The following is an 18,360-nucleotide window of genomic DNA, read 5'->3' on the forward strand; positions in this document are numbered from 1 at the left end:
AATCGGGGACGGGGGTCGGAAGTAATACTGGGAGGTTTCAAATGAGCTGCCCCTTTAACATGGACGTGTTCTGGCAGAAACTACTGGTCCCAGGGTGCTGCGCTTTGTTTTAATGCCCAGACTGCAAGCCTGGCTGGGGAGGCAGCGATGCATGCCGGGGCGCGTAGTCTGCAGATTAGAGAAGGGGAGAGAGGGGAACAAAGGGAAAACATCCAAAAGCTGTGCCTGGCTTTTAGGGCTGGGCTTGTGAATGCACAGAACAAGAAAGCGTGCCTCTGGTGCACCTGCTCGTCTGTTTAATGCACCTCCAGTCTGGGGCTGCATGCCCTCCGGCTCTGTGAGGGCAGGCCCGGCACAAAGCCGATGTTTGTTGTTTGGGCAGGGTGAGCCCAGCTCACAGAGCTGGGGACGGGGGCTGCAGCTGCCCGCAGGCATTTCCACGGTGGAGCACGGGCCCACGGAGGGGCTCGGGGGGGTCTGAGGGGCTCCTGGCAGGGAGCACAGAAGGGCAGCGGGTGTGAAAAGCATAGTCCTGTGGCAGTCCTGTGAATAAACAAGAGTTTGTGTCAGTAACGCAGAGTTCAGCGCCACGCTGCCAGGGAAGGAGAGCTGAGGACTCCTTGTGCTGCCCAAACCTGGGAAAAGGCAAAGTTTAATGATTAAAGTACCCAGCTGGGAACTGGAGAGATCTGGCTCCTGTGACCACCTTGCCGTCCCGAACCAAACTCTGCACACACTTGATTTTACTGATCAGTTTCACCGAAAGCAAAGGACATAATATTCTTACAGTAGCAATTGTTGTCATGACCGTACTTGTAATAGAAATAATGAATGATTATACCTAGCAAGGAATTGCACCAGTGGTGGTAACACCTGAGCTAGCTCCAATCCAACACCGCTGTGCCCCCAGTAGCCCCCACCCAGGGCTGGGGCCTCCTTTGCTGTTGGTGCTTGAATGAGAAGCTTGGAACCAAGCGTGCGGGGGGCTGGGGACTGGTGGTAAAATTGAGAAAACACTGAAGTCTCTCAAACTGGGGCTTTGCTGGGAAATGCCAGACACTTCAGCACGGCGTCCATTCCGGGGTAGGAACAGATACCCCAGTGTATCGCACCGAGGCATCTGTCATGCGCTGTAGCACTTCTGTGTGGGACGGCCTGCTGATATGCCAGTGAAAGGTGTGTATATTTTAATAAATATGTGGGGATGAAGCGGGGGTGCGGGAGGGTGCCCCCACACGCTGCCTCTCCCATCCGGTGGGCCCAGAGCACGCAGCCGGTGCTTGGGACCCACTGTGGGTCGTCACTCAGGGACCGGGCTACCCCATATTTCTAGGTAGGTGGTGATCGTGAAGGTGTTTAGTGGACAGCGCGCACATTTTGGGGGAAAAAACGTGGAAAATGGCGTTGGGGAGCAGCGGGTGGCGAGGGCCCAGCGCAGGGAGCTCCAACAACCGGGACGCGGCGGCGCCGTGCGGGGCCGGCCGCCTTCCCCAGGCTGTGCGGGACCGTCCCCGGTCCCTGGCCGCCACCCCTAGGCCCACGGTCGCCATCCCCGGGCCTTGGTCGCCATCCCCGCGGCCCGGTCGCCGTCGCCGGGCGGCGCGGATCCGTCCCCGGGCCGCGGCCCCTCAGCCGGGGCCGGCCTCGCCTTCCCGGCATGCAGCGCGCCGCCCGTCCCCAGTGGGCCGCCATGTTGTCGGAGTGAAAGGCCGGGGGAGAGGCAGGCGGCGAGCGGCCTGGGGGGGGCCGAGATCCATCTTCATCCTACCGCTCCGCCCGTGAGTACCGGCACCGGAGCGGGCCCGCGGCGCGCCGCGAACCCCAGCGGAGCCGCCGGTGGGGCCATATTGGCGGGGGGGCCGGGCGGAGCGGCGCCAGGCCGCCCCGAAGGCGAGCGGTGGCGGCGGGGCGCCCTGCCCGGCTCTGCCGCTCGGCGCCTTGGCCGGGAGTCGGGGCCGGGCCCCTTTTGTTAGCGGGGAGCGGCCCCCGTCGGGGTGGGGGGCGTCGTTTTGGGGGGCGTTGTGGTTTTGGGGGGCGTTGTTTTGAGGGGGGGGGGCATTGTTTTGGGGGGCCTCGTCCCTCCCGGGGGGGGCCGCGGCCCCGCTTTGTTGGCTGGGGAGGAGCTGGGGGGGAGGGTTGGGGGGGGGAGTTAAGGGGGAATTGGGGGGAAATTGGGGGGATTGGGGGGGAAATGGGGAGCTTGGGGGGGGGTTGGAAGGAAGTGGGAAGGGTTTGGGGGGAAATTGGGGAGGTTTGGGGGGGAACTGGAAGGAATTGGGGGGCACTGGGGGGGCCTAACAGGCAGCGGGGACGAAGGGGAGGGAGCGAAAATCCAGACAATACTTTTTGGATGTGCTGGGTGACCCTGGGGGGGGTGTGTGTGTGTTTTTTTCGGTGCTTTTTTTTCTTTTTTGTCCCCTGCTTGTTTTTCTCGCTTTCTCCTAATCACAGTGTTGGGCCATTTTTAATTACACGCTTGCGATTTTTAACAGGAGATTCTTGTTTTTCGCCCCATCGGGAGAAATACTTGGTTTGTTGTTTTATTTTTTTTTGTTCTGTTTCGGTGCGTTTTTGTTGTTGTTTTTTTTGTTGTTGTTTTTTCTTTTGGTCAGTGTTTAATAACTTTGTTCTGAGCAGAGATTTTATTAGACAGATCATGAGTAAGGAATTTCCTTTATTAAGAGTGAGGGAGGTGGGGTAAGGGGTAGAATTTATCTTACGATGTTTTAATGGTGGCCGAAGCAGTTCGGCTGGCTATCGATTTACCCACTTCCTGCTGGGTCTCCCTAGGTCTTACGGAAAACACAAGCTTTAACGTTAAAAGTTCTTGTAGGCCACACAGCTCTCAAACAATGGGTAGGCAGCTTTCATTTCCAGCCTAACTTTCCAAAAAAAAAAAACAACCCCAAAAAACCCTGAAACCCTCTCACCTAGCCCGTGATTTAACTTCCTGAAGTGTGCGTCGGGTGCCGACGTGATTTTTTTAACGTTGCCTGGAGTTTTTGGAGGAGCGACGGGGTCTGAGCACAAAGCTGGGCTCGCTGCGGCTCAGAGCTGCCTGGCGAGGAGACGTCGCTGCTCGCGCTTAAAAACTTGCTTAGTGATGTCTGCGGAGTTCTGTTGCTTGTGGAGAGTCTCATAATCTAAACTATTTGCCTTGTAATGATAACACAGAGCAGCTTATTTACATACTATGTTTTTTTCCTAGGGAAAAGGAAAGCTGTCTGCTTCAAGTGCTTTGTAGCCGCGTTCTCTCAATCTCCAACTGTTCTGCCTTTGTTTGTAGATGTGTAACTTTTCACGGGGAGCTGTTTATGCAGGAGAGGTTTATTGCATATTTTTGTTAAGAGTTTGGAAGTGAAAAGGGTCCTGGTAGCCATTAGCTCTTTGCAGCACTAGGTCTTGTAGCTGCTGGGTAGCTAATGAATGTGCGTTGTGTAGGTGACTGAACATGTTTCTGATGCTCTGTGCGCTTTGAATGACAGTATTCAGCTGTCTGCTACATTTAACATGGCATTTCTATAAAAACACGTCTTGGAACTAAACTTGAACTACCCAGAATGCTCCTTTCCCCTTTGCTCCCTTTCAAAATGTCTCCTTTGCCAAGTTTTCTCTCGTGTTTAGAGCTGCCTCGTCTATATTCGACGAAAGAGGAAGCTGCTTGGAGTAGGAGTTGCCTGTGCAGAAATTCGTAGTACCTTTACCGGATCTTGTCTGAGATCGTCTGGAGGCTCAACCGATGTGATTTTTATAGCAGCGCAGTTCCTAACGAGCTGCGTGCAGATTAAACGGCCGAGGTAGCAGGGCAGCACCCGGAGCGTTTGGGGCCTCGTTAAGCACATAAGCAGAAATCCAGAATTTTAAGTTTGCATTTAAAAAAAAAAAAAAAAAAAAAACTTGCCAGGATACTTTGTGTGGCTGAATGAGCGCGTGGTGCTACGGTGGCACTCGTGCCTTGATTGAGGATCTGCCTTGTAATTTGCGAGGTGTAAACAAGTACGGCAGGCACTGGCGGTGCAGTTTGCGTGGCGCGGTGTTCTCGGGGATTTTTTTTCTGCCTAGTTTTCTGTGGCAGCGCTTTAGTCGGTGTTTTGTCCGTCGCATAAGGCGACGTGCTGGTTTCAGCATAATGGGCACCTTACATGAGTCTCACACGCGCTGACAACACCTGAGAGCGCAAGATGTGGGAGTTCTGGCTGCTGCGTGGTGTTACCTGGCGTTTGAGTTGCTAACAGAGCAACTAACTGTGTCGGAAGGAGCCGGACGTGGCCTCGTGGCGATTCCCCTCAGGTCCAAGAGGGCTGTGTTGCTGACCGTACGAAGCCGAAGCTGCGAGGATTTAATGTTCCCTTTCCCTTCTCCCTTTCTCTCTGTCTTCGCCTCCCTCCCCTTACCCCCGTAGGTGTTGGTGGAATGAGCGTTGCGTGCGTGTTGAAGAGAAAAGCAGTGCTCTGGCAGGACTCGTTCAGCCCCCACCTGAAACAGCACGCTCAAGATACAGCTAATCCCAACATGCCTGTTGTACTGACATCTGGAGCAGGGTCCCAGGCTCAGCCGCAGCCAGCTGCAAATCAGGCACTTGCGGCGGGGACGCACTCCAGTCCTGTTCCCGGATCCATAGGAGTCGCGGGCCGCTCCCAGGACGACGCTATGGTGGATTACTTCTTTCAGAGGCAGCATGGTGAGCAGCTTGGGGGAGGAGGAAGTGGCGGAGGCGGCTATAATAACAGCAAACATCGCTGGCCTACTGGGGATAACATTCATGCAGAACATCAGGTAAAAAAAAGTTAAATGTTTCCAAACCGAGCACGTGAACGCACCGGGCTTGTGATAGATGCTTTTAATGACTTTTTAAAAAAGCTTAAGTTTTTTTTTTTTGTGTGTGTGGTTGGAATTACAACAGCCCTACTTCTTGTTTTCTCTTTTCAGGATTGCAGTGCCTTGCTAGCTATAAACTGTTTCTGCTCTAGACGGTGTTGAAATCCCAATCCTCTCTCTGACAGTCAAATGCATGTTTGCAAAATTTATCATTCTCTGTATTGATTTTTTTCTTGTTTCTGTGTGTGTATGTGTGAACCAGTTTAGCAGCGACTGCTGCTGCTTCTCAGATCTGTTGCTGTAGTTAAATAATTCTTATGTAATGCTATTACAAAACTGCCAATGCATGTAGGTTGAGCTTTTACCATTCCCAATATCGAAAAACACAGTTCTGGAAGTTGCTCGCGGTGTGTGCTTGTCTGGTTTTCTTGCTTGTTTGTTCTGGGTTGTTTTTTTGTGCTCTAATTGGGAGGGGGAAGGTGCTACCAATGCGCTCAGCTGAGCTGAGAAGAGAACAGTGCTAAGAACATCGTGAAACAACAGCACTTGTACAGACCCGGCTAACTCAGGGGCTTAACGTTTCTGAAAGGGTGGTGGGCCAAAACATGCCTTAGTAGTAGTGTTTACTAGAAGTCTTCTCGGTAGTTGCATTGTCAGATGTGCTGTGACTTAAATGAGCGCGTGAGTCACTCTGGCTTGCCGACTGTGACCTGTAAGTAACTCGTCAAGTACAGCAGTGAGCTGAGGAGACGTGCTTCCTCTGCTAAGGGTGGCATGAGAGCAGAGCCGAGGTGTAAGCACATTTTTTAAAATGTATGATTCCCACAAATCCATTCAGAGCAGCAGACGCAAAGCTTTTGCAACCTTTATTAATATCTCCTGCCTCTAATTTTTAAAGTGAGAATGATCAAGCCCTTGTTCCTCTGCTGTGCCTCCCCGGGGGATGTGTTGTCATCCAGACCATTTAAAAGCAAACATTGCAGGGAATTTTGCAACCTCACTGAAGTCAGTGTGTACATCAATAGAGAAGAAAACCCAAGTGCCCTGTGAATTTCTTTTGTAAGAAAACCCATATAAAATGCTGCCGTCTGAAATAAGCAGCTGGAAGAATATTGTAGTTATTCCCTTCTGTGGAAGCACAGTGTTTAGTTAAGTTGTCCTTTTACAGGAGATAACTGTTGAAATGAGATGTAATTTTATCTGTTAACTATCTAAGCTTTCAGGCACTAAATGTACAGCTTGTTTCCAGAGACATAGATGGAGGAGATTTGAATGTGCTTTAAGCAGCAAAAGAAGCAATAAGCAAAAATTCTTCCTCGGTGGTTTTAACTCGTAGGTTTTTAAGTAAAAATTGTCTTGTGGTCTGATGTGGAGATGTTTAGGCAGGAGCTGCTGTTGTTTGGTTATTTGTGTAAAGATAACTTTATAAACTGAAAGATGTGTCATAAAATTCTTAATTCTGCTTTCCTTCAACTCAAACTTTTCATCTTCCTTTCTCTGAAAACCACTAAAAGCAAAGACGACTCGTGGGAGGTGGAGGGGGTGAGGTGGGGTGGACCTCGCAGGCATTACAAATTGCGCTGGCATTTGAACTCTTTTTACTGCATTCTTTAATAGTCAGAAGACTTAAAAACCCTCCCCGAAAGGATCCTACCTGTTACAGAGCCTTGCCCTCATGTCAGCTGATGAGCTGCTTTTCCTCAGCTTGGTTTTATTCAGAAGGTTCTTGAACCAAGTGATACAACTACTTGGGGCACTTAGTGGGGAAAAAAACAGCATGTACTAGTTTGAAGGAACTTTAAAAAACCATGCACGTAATCTTTGAAGGCAGAACAGTTCTGAGAAGACTGTATGGGTGGAATACACCTGCAGGATTAAGCCCCAGATGCTGTGTGTGGTGCTTTCTTTGGTTTCTTTTCCACGCGTTCTGTGACCTGATGCCTAAGCACTACTCACCCTAACGTAGTTAAGATGGAACCATATCTGTCCTGTTTCCCGGGGGTTTCTCTGCCAGCTGTAATGTATTTGCTCTTCAGTCCTGGTGTTTTGCATTCAGTATCCATCCTTAAACCAATCTTTGTGTTTAACTTCTTCGAAGTTAGCTCTGAGATGGGGCAGTAACCCTTTGCTCTGGTGTCTTAGGCTGTATACACCAGTGATTGGTCTTTTTAAGTATACTATTTCTCGCTTCAGCCTTTCTCGAGTGCCTTTTTTTCCGCAGTTCTCGTTGCCTCAGGGTTTTACTCATGGGAAACAGAACGCGGGATACATGTAATCCTAATGCTGCCATTCCTTTTGACTTTTTGGCCACCTCTGCATCTGTTTCTTAAATTATAAGTTCCTTGGAGCGAGAACTAGTCTTATGCATACAAACTGGTTTAATTCAATTTGGGCTTAACCAGGGTAGAATTGAATTTGTCCTGCAAGAACAGAAGAAGTGGAAGGAAGTGGTGGGACGTGCAGAGAGGTGGGGCATCCTTCTGGAGGTCTGCTGGGTCCTGATTTCTTGGAGATCGGGATACGCTTGTGTTACTGGACGCTTGATTTTAAACTTCCAAACATACTGCAACTGTAGCCCTTCTCGTTGCCTCGAAGACTGGTTAAGAAAATCAGTAGCTAAAAGATAATGGAAAGTCAGAAAAACTAATTATAGGGTAATGCAGGTTAATGTTTGCCTAGAGCTTAGGACCTCGTAATTAAAGGTAGAGGGATTTTTTTTAATTGTCGAATCCCAGTTTTCTTCTTTATGTGTGGAGACAAGCATCTGTCCCTGTCTGTTGGTGATAATACTCCAGTGGTTTTACAAAATGATAGTATTTCATCATGTGTTATTAAATGGTTGTGAGTGCTATGAGTCAGAAGTTATTTACACTATCTTTGCTTTCCATTTTTTATTGTGCTGGCTGTTTCTCTCATCTGTTTGTACTTTGACGAGCAGCTCTGAGAATTGAGCTGTGAATGTCTTTAACAGTGATGACTGAAGAAAGTGTTTTTTCTGCTCCCTAGGAAGTAGGTAATGTCCTCTTGTTGTGAACAGGAGGGAAGTTCCATTTCTTCTTATATTTTATCTAAAAAGAGTTCTCTTCCCTTTGCATTTTTCCTTTCTCCTCCACAAAAGGAAAAATGTTATATGGTAGTACAAAATTTAGGAATTGAAGATACTTCTTTCACTTTGCATACTAAGCTAATAAAGACGTGGCCACTGTCTATATAGCTATAGATCTATAGAATAACTATAGGTCCTTCAGCCTCGGCAAGAACAAAGAGGTGATGTTGAAATTAGACTTCTCCTAGACTTGAGTGTCTGAACTCCTGAACAAACGTCCAGCTTTCTGCAGCTACAGGCATTTAAATTGTCAAAGTGTTACATGGCGGACCCTTCTGGCAGCCGGGTCCTGGCTGCAGGACGTACTTTTTTCCCCCCAGAAGCAGCCAGATGAGGCCGAGCGTCAGTGTCTGCCAGTAATTCTGAGACTCATGCCGAGGCTGTAGTTCATCTGCAGCGCTTCACGACTCTTCAGGCTGTGTGGGCAGACTGCTTGGCTACATGGACTAGGGTGTTTTTATGCTGTTTGTCCTGCAGAAAATAGTCGGGGACCTGAACTTCCCTTTGCATGGGTAGGTGAAGAGGTACGGGATGGTTCCTGACCACTGAGGGCCCAGGTTGGGTTCGACTTGCTTGTGGAAGTTGCCTGTCTCGTTAAAAATCCAGCCAGCCACATTCTGCTCCTGAGGGAAATGAGAAGACAGTCGAGACGCTCAGCTGGGAGAAGTTATCAACACCGAGCAGGCTTTTAGGGAAATTGGGTGGGTTTTCATGGATGGGGTCTCCTGTGGCTTGTTTGCGTGCGTGCATGTTCTTGAACTGGAGCAAAGCGAGAGTTTCTCTGGTGGTGGTCCCTCCTGAATCGCAGTAAATGGATATACTTAGACTGTCTGAATTGCAGTTAGCGTAATATGGGAGTTGCTTAGTAAAAGCAAATGATTTGAGGGATTAACTTTCTTTGAGAGCATGTTTAATTAATAATTTGAGACAATAGAACTCTGCAGGGATCATCTTCTTGAATGCGGGGAATTTTTCACATGCAGTTGGTGAAGAATAGTGAGAGCAACACGGCTGGAACGGGGCTTTCTGCTCGGATTTGCCCTCTGGCAGCGTGGCTGCAGCTTCTGAACTGAGAAGTTGCATTCGAGCGGAGACAGAAGGTGATTCTGGCAGCTGCCCTCGTAGAGCACAGCTATGCAAACTGTGGTGCGTGGTGCTGCACAAACGTCTGGGTGTGATGGCACTGAGCGCTGTGGTGCCTGCTGGCCGGCACCGTTACCGGGAGATGTCTTGAAGCAGTGGCAGGGCCCTCTACGATGATCGTGGAAGCCATGGGAGCCACAGCATTGCTCCAAAGTGAATCCCATTTAAGTGACCGGATTCCTTCATCTGTCCATGGAAGGTACCCTTGGGGTCTGCATAATTTGGCTAACGGGGTGTGCGAGAGGTGAAGGCACCCAGAGAGTCCTCCGTCACACACGGCGTGTGGTACAATGCACGGCTCTGTTCTTGAACCTTTTCTCACCTACGTTTCATTAGGGCTGCTGAATTTGGATGTGGTAGTTCCAGGTATCACAGTGAACTAGTTGGGGCCTCTCTTACATGAACGCTGGGGTGACCATGCTGCTTTCATACCAGGTAGTGCAGACCAGCGCCCTCCTAACTGAAATGTTTGGCTGATGTGTTTCTCTCTAGTGAAGGAGAGGGGTGTCTTGGGGGAGGGGATTCAGAGCATTTAATTGAGTTTTCTGCGTTACCCTGCCCTTTGGAAACCCCTGCTGGGGTGGGGGGAGTGAGCAGCTGGCCTGGATCGGTGTTTGTAGCTGGGCGCTGGGAAATCCTTTTCTTGTGGGGGAGACGGGAGTGGGAAACAACCCTGACGTTTTCAGGAAGTCATTTTAAGAGTTCGTTCCCTCCGAAGCTGGGGGTCTTGCTGTCCCTGCCAGGCAGTTGCCAGATGCCTGGCCTTAGCCGTGCTCGTGTGAGCAGCCCGGCGGCTGGCCTGGGCTTTTCTCAGCAGCGTGTTGGCTTTGTGGCCGCTTCCGTGCTGCGGCGCTAGCTCAGGAAGAGCAAAATATTTTCACACTATTGAACTCGCAGATTTCAATGCTTCAATAAGACTCCAGGTATTTCATGGTGCCCAAGCGTGCTTTGAATAGAGCTTTGTTGGAGTACAGTTTCTGCTTGTTTTCTTCCTCCCCTCTATCCAACTTTGGTTTCCACTTACCCGCTGTCTTGCGGTTTGGGTTGGTGTGACCTGTCTGGGCTTCTGCAGAACAGGTTGTGATACTCGCAGCATTTTTGTAAATGGGTGCCTGTTACAGAAGAGAAACTTCACATAAGATGGAAGCCGTATAATCCATCCACAGTAGGGCCTTAGTGGTAAATGTGCACAAAGAAGTTTGACCGCTGATCAGAAATCTCCTTGACAAAGCTGTTCCAGAGCCCTGAACGCAGTGATGCTTCTGAAAACTGGTGCAGGTTTGTGTCTAGGTGAACGGTGAGAGGATTTTAAGGCTGTCTCCTCCGAATGATGTTCTTGCAGGTCCGTAAAGAACAAACTTGCCTTTGTTTGCGGATATCATGTGATGCTGCACTCCCTCTCATCGAGTGATCTGCTCAAAGATATTGTGTTACTCCTCTTCCTTTGTTAAGGGCAACTTTTGTTCTAGGGCAGTTGTTTTTATTGGGAGCATCTGCCTTTGTTATTGTCTTGTACTGAAGCTCTGCTTCAGCCCCTGATTCTGTAGCGGGGTAAAACTCGACTGGTTTTAACCCCCCAAATCACTCCCTGGCTCTGCTGCAAGCAGTCAGTGTGGCAAGGAGCCACTTGAGTCCGTTTCTGACAGCGGCACTGAGCTTGGCACCGGACTGAGACCTTGCTGGGTCCCTCGTTTACACCTCACCCCCCTCTGAGCTTAAACCTCAGAAGGTGAGAGCGAAAGGAAGAGCCCCCCAGGGGTCGGACGAGGCAGCCCCCAGCGGGGCCCTGAGTGCTTGCACAAAAACCCTGATCTGAGTGCACGTCCCCAGGTACTGCCAGCTCCAGCGGGGCAAAATTAAGGTCGCTCCTTCTGTAATCTAGTATTTTGGAGATCTGCGCCCCAACAATACGTGCCCAAGACATCAGAGGGTAACCTAAATTCCACGTTAATGAAGTGCTTCCCTCAGTGAATAAAATGTGGAGAAAAACATAATTAGCTAACTGAGCTGCGCCATTCTGAAAGGCTGCCTTTCTGGCGATTATTTCTGTACCCTGAATCATTAATCGTCTTGGCTACATGCCACGCAAAGCATCAGCCAATCTGTAATTTCAATAGGTTTTTGCTTCGAGTGCTAATGGTAGTAGCAATTCGAACGATGAACCCTTTACTACAAAAATAGTAGTTAAACCACCTAATCCTGTCTAATACTTGTGACTTCACGTTCTTTCTTTACTGACTATTGTTATAGGAGAGGACTAAAAATAGTGCTGTAATCAGTTGGTGGAACAACAAATTTTAACCCTGGATCTAGCTGTTAGTGGAAAGCCTGTTGTTGAAAGTGTGTGGTGCTTTTCTTATTGTCAGCTGGTAAATACTTTTTTTTCCTAGGCACTATATATAGTGTGCATGCATGCAAAGCAGATTTATTTTTTTAAATAACGTGCTACAAGAGCTGTTCAAACAAGACAAATGCAGGCAGTCTCCCACAGCTGAGCAAGAGACATTTGTTTCCATCTGAAATTTGTAAACCCTTGGTGATAGTTAATTTAAAAGTCTTTAGCACCTTGTAAGTATATAAATCAGGTGCTACAAAGTATTAGGCTGTTAAACCACTTGAAGTTATTTTTTTTTTCCCTTCCCTCTCTCCATTCGAAGAATGTTTTAATCAGGCAGCTGTTTGACTATTTTTGTTTCTTGTCCTTACTGCCGTGATCCTGGCATTCTCGGAGTAATGTTTACTTTCTCGAGAAATGTTTCACCAGAAAATAAAAGTATTTTTCCCCTCATTACAAATTGAGCGAGACTTAAATTGTGGGAGCCTAATGAATGGAAACTTTGCAGGACACTTGCCTTTTCGCACTTGCACATGAGTTAAAAATAAATGAATATCCAAGAAATAATCACACTCTTGAGGTTGTTTGTGTGAGCACCTGTCAGGTACCTGTGCAGCCTGAGAGCTTGGATTGTCACTTCTTGTCTGCTCACGGAAACAAACACACAAACGCTGTTTGTGTTAAGAGCAGAGAAATCACAACGTTTTTATCTATCCTGACAAGTATAGCAGTGAGGTGATTTCCTGTGTTACTCTGCGGGAGTGGAAGAGCAAAACAAACGGTCTCAGGGCAGAGAGGAGGTCGGTCCCATCAGCACTGGGCAGAGCTTAAAATAAAATTTTCGGAGGGCTTCCTGCAGGCTCGCCGAGAGCACAACAGCAAAGACCGAAGGGCGAGCACTTCCCGTGGATTTGTGGTCCTAGGGGCCTGCCCCTGCCCGTGCTGTTCCCCAGGACGGGAGATAAGGGGCTCTGGGCGAAGCGCTCGGAGCTTAGGGTAGTGTCTGCGGGATGCCCCGGAGTTTGCTGGGCTGGCAGGGCTGCGGGCAGCAGTGGGCCCTGTAATTAATGCACATCAAAGATGTTCTGAGAGCGGCCACTGGCGTGCTCCAACGCAGCCCGGTCCTGCCCTCGCGAGGGTTTGGCAGGTGGCGGCCCGGGTGCTCTGCCTGCTGGTCCCTGGGGGAATAGGCGCCGTAACCTGGGGGAGAGGCGAGGAGGAGTAGAGGAGCCTGGCTTAGCGAAGTGCTGGGGAAGGAGAAAGGAAGCCTCTGAGATGAGGCCGCAGAGCGAGCAGCTTCAGGGAGAGGGGAGGTGGAGAAACTGGAGTTGAGGCTTGCAGAAGCAGCCTTCTGCTTCGCTTTGGTTACACAATTTAACGCAATTGGCTTAATAGGAATAGATAGTTTAAATCTTCCTCAATCACTGGTACTGCTAATAAATGCAGACATTCGATCTGTTTAACATCGTACTACGTTAAAAAAAAAAAAAATCAATCCCTCAAGCTTCATGCTATGCTCTTAGAGATGATTTTTATTTATTTATGGATCGTTGGCAGTAACTGGGTAGTTTTCAGAGAGAAAGCTTCTTTTCCACCAAAGAACTTTTTTTTTTTTTGCACTATGTTTCTTTTTTTTGTTTAATTTGACCTCCTGTCCCTCTTATTGGGAAATGTTCCTTGCATGAGGAGAGGAAGAAGAAATCCTGTGACTCTCCATTGTGATTAAGGATGAAATTTAGCTTTTGTTAGTTCTGCAGCGTGTCTGTCCTGGTGAATATAAGCTCTATATAAATGAGGATTCCTTAGTATCTAAGGCCCGCGTGCGATCCCCTGAGCTACCTGCGGATCATGGAACGTGGCGCAGCGTTACCTTTTGAATTTGTATGTAAAGGTCATATGAGGAATCTGTAGCACCCGTATTTGTTTAATGTAAGGTACGGTGTTAACTCGGATTATTGACACTGATGTTTACTTAAATTTACAATTCAGCTACTTTGCTGGTAGCTATCGCTTCTGGGGGAAAAATACATTTCTGGAGTACGTTTCTAGAAGCTGCAGTGCCATTTCTCCTGGCACTGGAGATACAGAAGGTAAATATACTGCTGCTCTCATGTTAATGTGGTAGGTCCTTCAAGTCCCTGTTTAGTAATCGTGAGGACGGTTCAGGGCCCCGGTTCCTGTTAATGTAACTGACTGCAGAATTCCTTTTGACAGGTGCCATTTAGCCCTGTGGGCCTTGTTGTTTGCTGGGTTAAATTTAACAGGAGGTTTAAGTGCCGCCAGTGCAGCGTGCCCGACAGTCGCTTGGCTTTCGGGTGGGTTTGCACCCATCTTGCTGGGGACGATGGTTCCGCAGGGAACCCATGGACCCTGCTCCTGGGGTCACAGCTCCCCAGCACTGCTTTGTGCCAGAGCCGTGATGCTGTGTTTGGGGGGCTTGGGGACAGGGAAAAGTGCTTTGCCCGGGTGTGTGTGGGGCAGGTCTGGCACCAAATAGCAGGCTACAGCTGCTGGTTCGCTGCCGCCCCGCTTCCTGCTGCATCCACGCCGTGGAGAAGTGCTCCAGGTACGGGCAGGGACCGGTGTCCGGGAAGCTTTGGGAGTGGGGAAACATTTGTTTCTGAGTTGCTGTCATTCAGTTTTGCAGTGATGAGGCCCTCTGATCTGATTTAGAGGGGGGAAAAAAGAAGCGATTGCCCTGTGGGAGCTGGCTCCCTGGCAGGATGAGCTGCGCGCCGCCCGAGGGGAGGGAAACCCACGGTGTGCGTTTGGCGCGGGGCTGCTGGGAGGCTCTGCCGCTGCGTAGGAGGCTGAGGTTTGCAAGTGGCCATTGACCTAGAGATAAACTGGTTTGCGTTGCTGAAATCTGCGGTGGCTAAGAGTAGAAAGCGTTCTGCTTTGTCTCGTCATCTCCAAAGCAGGCGGTGGGCGTCAGCGCTCTGCAAACTTGGAAGGGCCCGGGTTCCTCCGCGGCCTCGCGTGCCTGAGGCCAAGGGGCTTTGATTCAGGAGACTGAAAACAAGAATTGGAGGTGTGACCTGGAGTGACCGTGTGCTGAGCAATACAGCTGTCCCCTGCTTCATTTTTTTTTCAGAGCAAAGGTGAAAATGGATTAAGAGGCTTTGAAGAGGCTGGGGCAAAGCAGCCCCGGGGTTTGCTGCAGCTCCTCGTTGGGGCACACGGTCCGGGGCACATGAGGAAGCGGGCATCAGGGAAGCAGCTCTGAGCAGGAACGTGCTCCAGTGACACACTTTTGTATATCGGTGTGCATGGAAATCACTCTCCTTGAATGAGATACTCATTAAGTTTGAGATTTACATAATTCCTGAGCGTGCACGCAGCGCAGCGTGAAGGTGAGGAGCGCTCCCGTGCAGTGAAGTTGCTTTGTAGCTCTCATTCAAGGAGCAGCACTGACAGACAGCCTGAGTGGTGTTAAGCAGGCTTCAGAAGTGAGCTTGCTGGTTTTCTGTGTTACCAGAGAGTGTAAGCACTCCTCAGAGGGTCAAGAGGTCTGTTCCGTGGGGCTGGTAAGGACGGGCGCGTTGTTTCACTCTGCAGAAGCACAGCGCCGGGGCGAGGCTGCCGTGGGGTGCTGCTGGCCTGGAGCAGAGGCCGGATGTGTAGGATCCCTTACGAGGCGGCTGTGGCAGACGCCTGACCTCTCCTTGTGCGATTCCCGACGTTTCTCGGAGTCACCTCTTCCTCCAAGGAACCAGGTTAGCATGCCACACACAGATAGCAGGGCACTGCTTCCTCGGGCAGCCAATTTATCTTGGCACGGCCTTCTGGACTTCTTTCAAAACTCGAGATCAGTGGTGAACCAGACTTTATGGTAATCGAATCTCGTGCACAGCAGTGCTAACCCGTGAATGAGCTCTCCCTCGGTGGACCTCCTCATTTCCAGTGCTTGCACCATCGCGGTTCTGTCTCGCAGGTCTGTCCTCGTTCTGGGCCAGGGAGAGTTACCAGGAATAGATCCCGGTGAGGTGCGAGGCCATCTGTGTGTTGTAGTTACCAGAGCGCAGCCTGCCTTTTGGAATACAAAGGTGTAAGCACAAAGGTGTAAGCGCTTGTGGCTTTGGTTTTAAGCTCTGCTGGTTCAGAAGGTGTTTGTTCTTCTTTGACAGGGAAGTAAAGGAACTCTGCTATTTGTGCACGTTATGTAAGAAAACGGGGTGAAGAGGTATTGCCCTTTGATATTATAAAAGTGGGAAGTAAGTCTTTGCAAGTGGAATAATAAACAAGTCTATGTTGCAAACGAATCAATAAGATGATCAGGAGAGATGAAGGAGTGATGTGACTGAGAGGGGGGGCCTCACTACGTGGTTATGGGCTGTGTGAGCAGCCGGTACACGGAAGCCAAGAGGGGGACCTGATTTAGAGAATGTTTTTATCCATAATTGGCAGGATTGATCATAGGATCGTGACTTAAATATCTGAAACGAATGATTTCTCCTGTTACCTGGTATCTCTGATAGCAGGTAAAGAAGCTGAAACTTCTTTTAATAGTGACTGGAGTGGAGCAGCTTTGGGGAGGACATGGAGGCAGCCCATTTCCCCCGGGTATCATTTTACGGGAGACGCTGGGATGGTGATTTGCAATCTCTGAGATGTTTGACAGAAGGCTTCCTTCAGACCTTCGGCAGTGAAAATAATAGTGCTCAGTTAGCTGTGCAGTCAGACCAACCAGGTGTGAAGCAGCCGGAGCGCACTTGGCCTTCATGGTTCTCCTGCTTTTTGCCCTCTGCCACTCATCTTATCTCAGCCCCTGTATCCCTTGGTATTGATACGCTCTCATGGCATCCTTCTGTTGAAGACAGACTTGCTTCTCGACTTGGAAATGGACAAACAGTCAACACCGAGGAGAGCTGTGTATGCGTACTGGACTGTAGCCCTTCAAAAACCGTGCCAGTATAGCAGCTGATGTTCCTTTGTGGAAGATGTTAAGTGGCTTTCACCACTTCGGTGGTGATGGTGGTGTTAATAGTTGCACCAGCTTTAGCTTCTCTGCTACGAATCCAGCCAGCACGGGAATGTGGTGGCTTCACACTCGGATGTAAATCACGTACTTGTGCTGCTGTAATTGGTTTAGCTTGGCGATAACGTGGTTTTCTACTCAGGACAAATGCTCGAACAAGACATCTCTGAAAATGTTCTTGCATCTAACACAAACAAATAAAACAGTGAGATTCTAGCGTTTTCTTAAACGAATTACGTTTGGTAGAGTACAAGCGACCTCGTAACATGCCAAAATACTGTAAAAAAGGGGGAGAAAGGGGCTGAGGCAAGAAGTAGGGTTCTTGTTCCAAGATTACCTTCAGAACCTGAGCGGGGATCACCAGGGATGTGTGTGCAGCTGGAGCTCAGGAGGGGAGTTCACGTCGGCAGCCTGGAGTCGCAGGGGCTGGGACGTGACCAAAATAAAAACGTCTCTTAAATTCCTTGCAGAAATCTGAAGAATTGTAGTGATCGTATCTTTCTTGCAGCTTTTTTGTTTTTGAGGTTCCCATAGCATAACAACCACCTCTGGGAGTGTTTTTGTTCTGGTGAAGCAGGGGGGACACCAAGCAGCCTCTTTCTGCGTTGTCACTGTCTACAGCCCTGCGAGTCCTGGATCGGTGCCACGGTGGCTGCAGCTGTGGTTTGCTGGGACGTTGCTTTAGCAGTGAGAGTAATGCACATCACCCACCAAATCTCTTTGTTTAGCCTCTCTATTCCTCACGTCTTATCGAAATAATAATTTGCTACTGATCGGCTGTTGTGGCTTAGCGTGTCTGGGGGTTCTTTTGCTTTCCACGAGTTCAGCTGGAAATGCTGCGCAGAATTTCCTACACGAGGCAACCGAGGTGCATTTGCTGGCAGATGAGCGGTGGAGTTGGCAGTAAAGCCAAGTCTTTCTTGCCTGGTGCTGTAGTTTCTGGAAGGTGGAGCCCTGTTTTCTCCGAGCGTGCTCGCAGCGTTCTTCACCGCAGAACAAGGCAAGGCTGAGGCAAAACTGGAAACACCTTTGAACCGAGAGAGAGATTAAACTCTTGCGAAGCGGTACTGGCACCGAATAGTAGCAGAATTCACACTGGAGGGGACTTTGCTTTCCTTACATCTGATATTCTCAGATGAGGTCTACTGAACCTTATCTTAAAGTAGAACCAAAGCGTGCTCATAGCGAAGTCTTGACTTGGTTCTGCTGGAAATAGTAGCACGAGGATCAGGAGCCAAGGTCAGGCTTAAGATCGGTGAACACGGTGTAACCGTACGGCACTGGTCCGTTAGCGAGGTGGGGTGCTGAACATCTAAACCATTTTTTTTCCCTTTTGTGCCCTAAATTGCCCACCAGGTGCCATAACTGACCTCGCTTGGTTTGGGGGTGGCTGTGCCCAAATCGCCTGCAGGTCTTTGGCGGTGCCATGGCCCAGCGCCGTGTTAGTCTGCAGCGTCCTGGAGAGCGCCCGCAGTGAGCAGCGTGTGGGTTACTCACAAGCACACGTTTTATAAACTCTTACCACTGCTCCAGCAGAAACCTGTATCAGATCTGTTGGGTTGCAGCGTTATGTAAACACGGAGCAGGAGGCGCGTCGTGCTGCTGGGTGCCATCCGGAGGGCTTGTGGCTGTTGTAATAACCTGCTCCGAGACGGCGCGATGGCTGGCGAGGGCAAGGATTATTCCACCTGAATCCTAGCACGTAGCTGAACCTCGGTGCTTTGACCTCAAGTCCGTAGTTAGGGTTCTTGGTTATTGTTGTTTTTTTCCTGCACGTGTGCTGAATGGCTCCGCATATACGGGCTTGTCTGGGTGAGATTTGGGGATGCAGATCAGGAAAAGGTTCTCTTGCGTTTTCAGCACGCTGGTTTATTTAGGTAACGTTAACTGCTGCCTTTTGTTGTTCTCACTGAACCCATTTTCATGAAATCATGATCTGCAGCAGCAGCACTTCAGGTAACTGCTCAGGTAAACGCATGG

The 18,360-nt window shown here is 49.5% G+C and overlaps 1 protein-coding gene across 10 annotated transcripts in view; it reads left to right on the forward strand.

Moving 5' to 3' along the window:
* The first annotated feature begins 1,624 nt into the window (after positions 1-1,624).
* The window catches only part of PUM1 (pumilio RNA binding family member 1), a 71,807-nt gene continuing 55,071 nt past the window's right edge, over positions 1,625-18,360 (forward strand). For 8 of the 10 annotated variants that reach the window (XM_048073075.2, XM_048073078.2, XM_048073077.2 and 5 more), the window contains exons 1-2: positions 1,625-1,778; positions 4,403-4,776. In XM_048073075.2, coding sequence (XP_047929032.2) covers positions 4,414-4,776 — 363 coding nt within the window. In that variant the 5' untranslated portion in view covers positions 1,625-1,778; positions 4,403-4,413. The remainder of the gene's footprint in view (positions 1,779-4,402; positions 4,777-18,360) is intronic. The other 2 variants (XM_048073084.2, XM_048073083.2) reach the window with 2 other exon arrangements.

This window comes from Anser cygnoides, chromosome 24 (genome assembly GCF_040182565.1).
Source record: "Anser cygnoides isolate HZ-2024a breed goose chromosome 24, Taihu_goose_T2T_genome, whole genome shotgun sequence".
In the NCBI taxonomy this organism is placed as follows: Eukaryota; Metazoa; Chordata; class Aves; order Anseriformes; family Anatidae; genus Anser; species Anser cygnoides.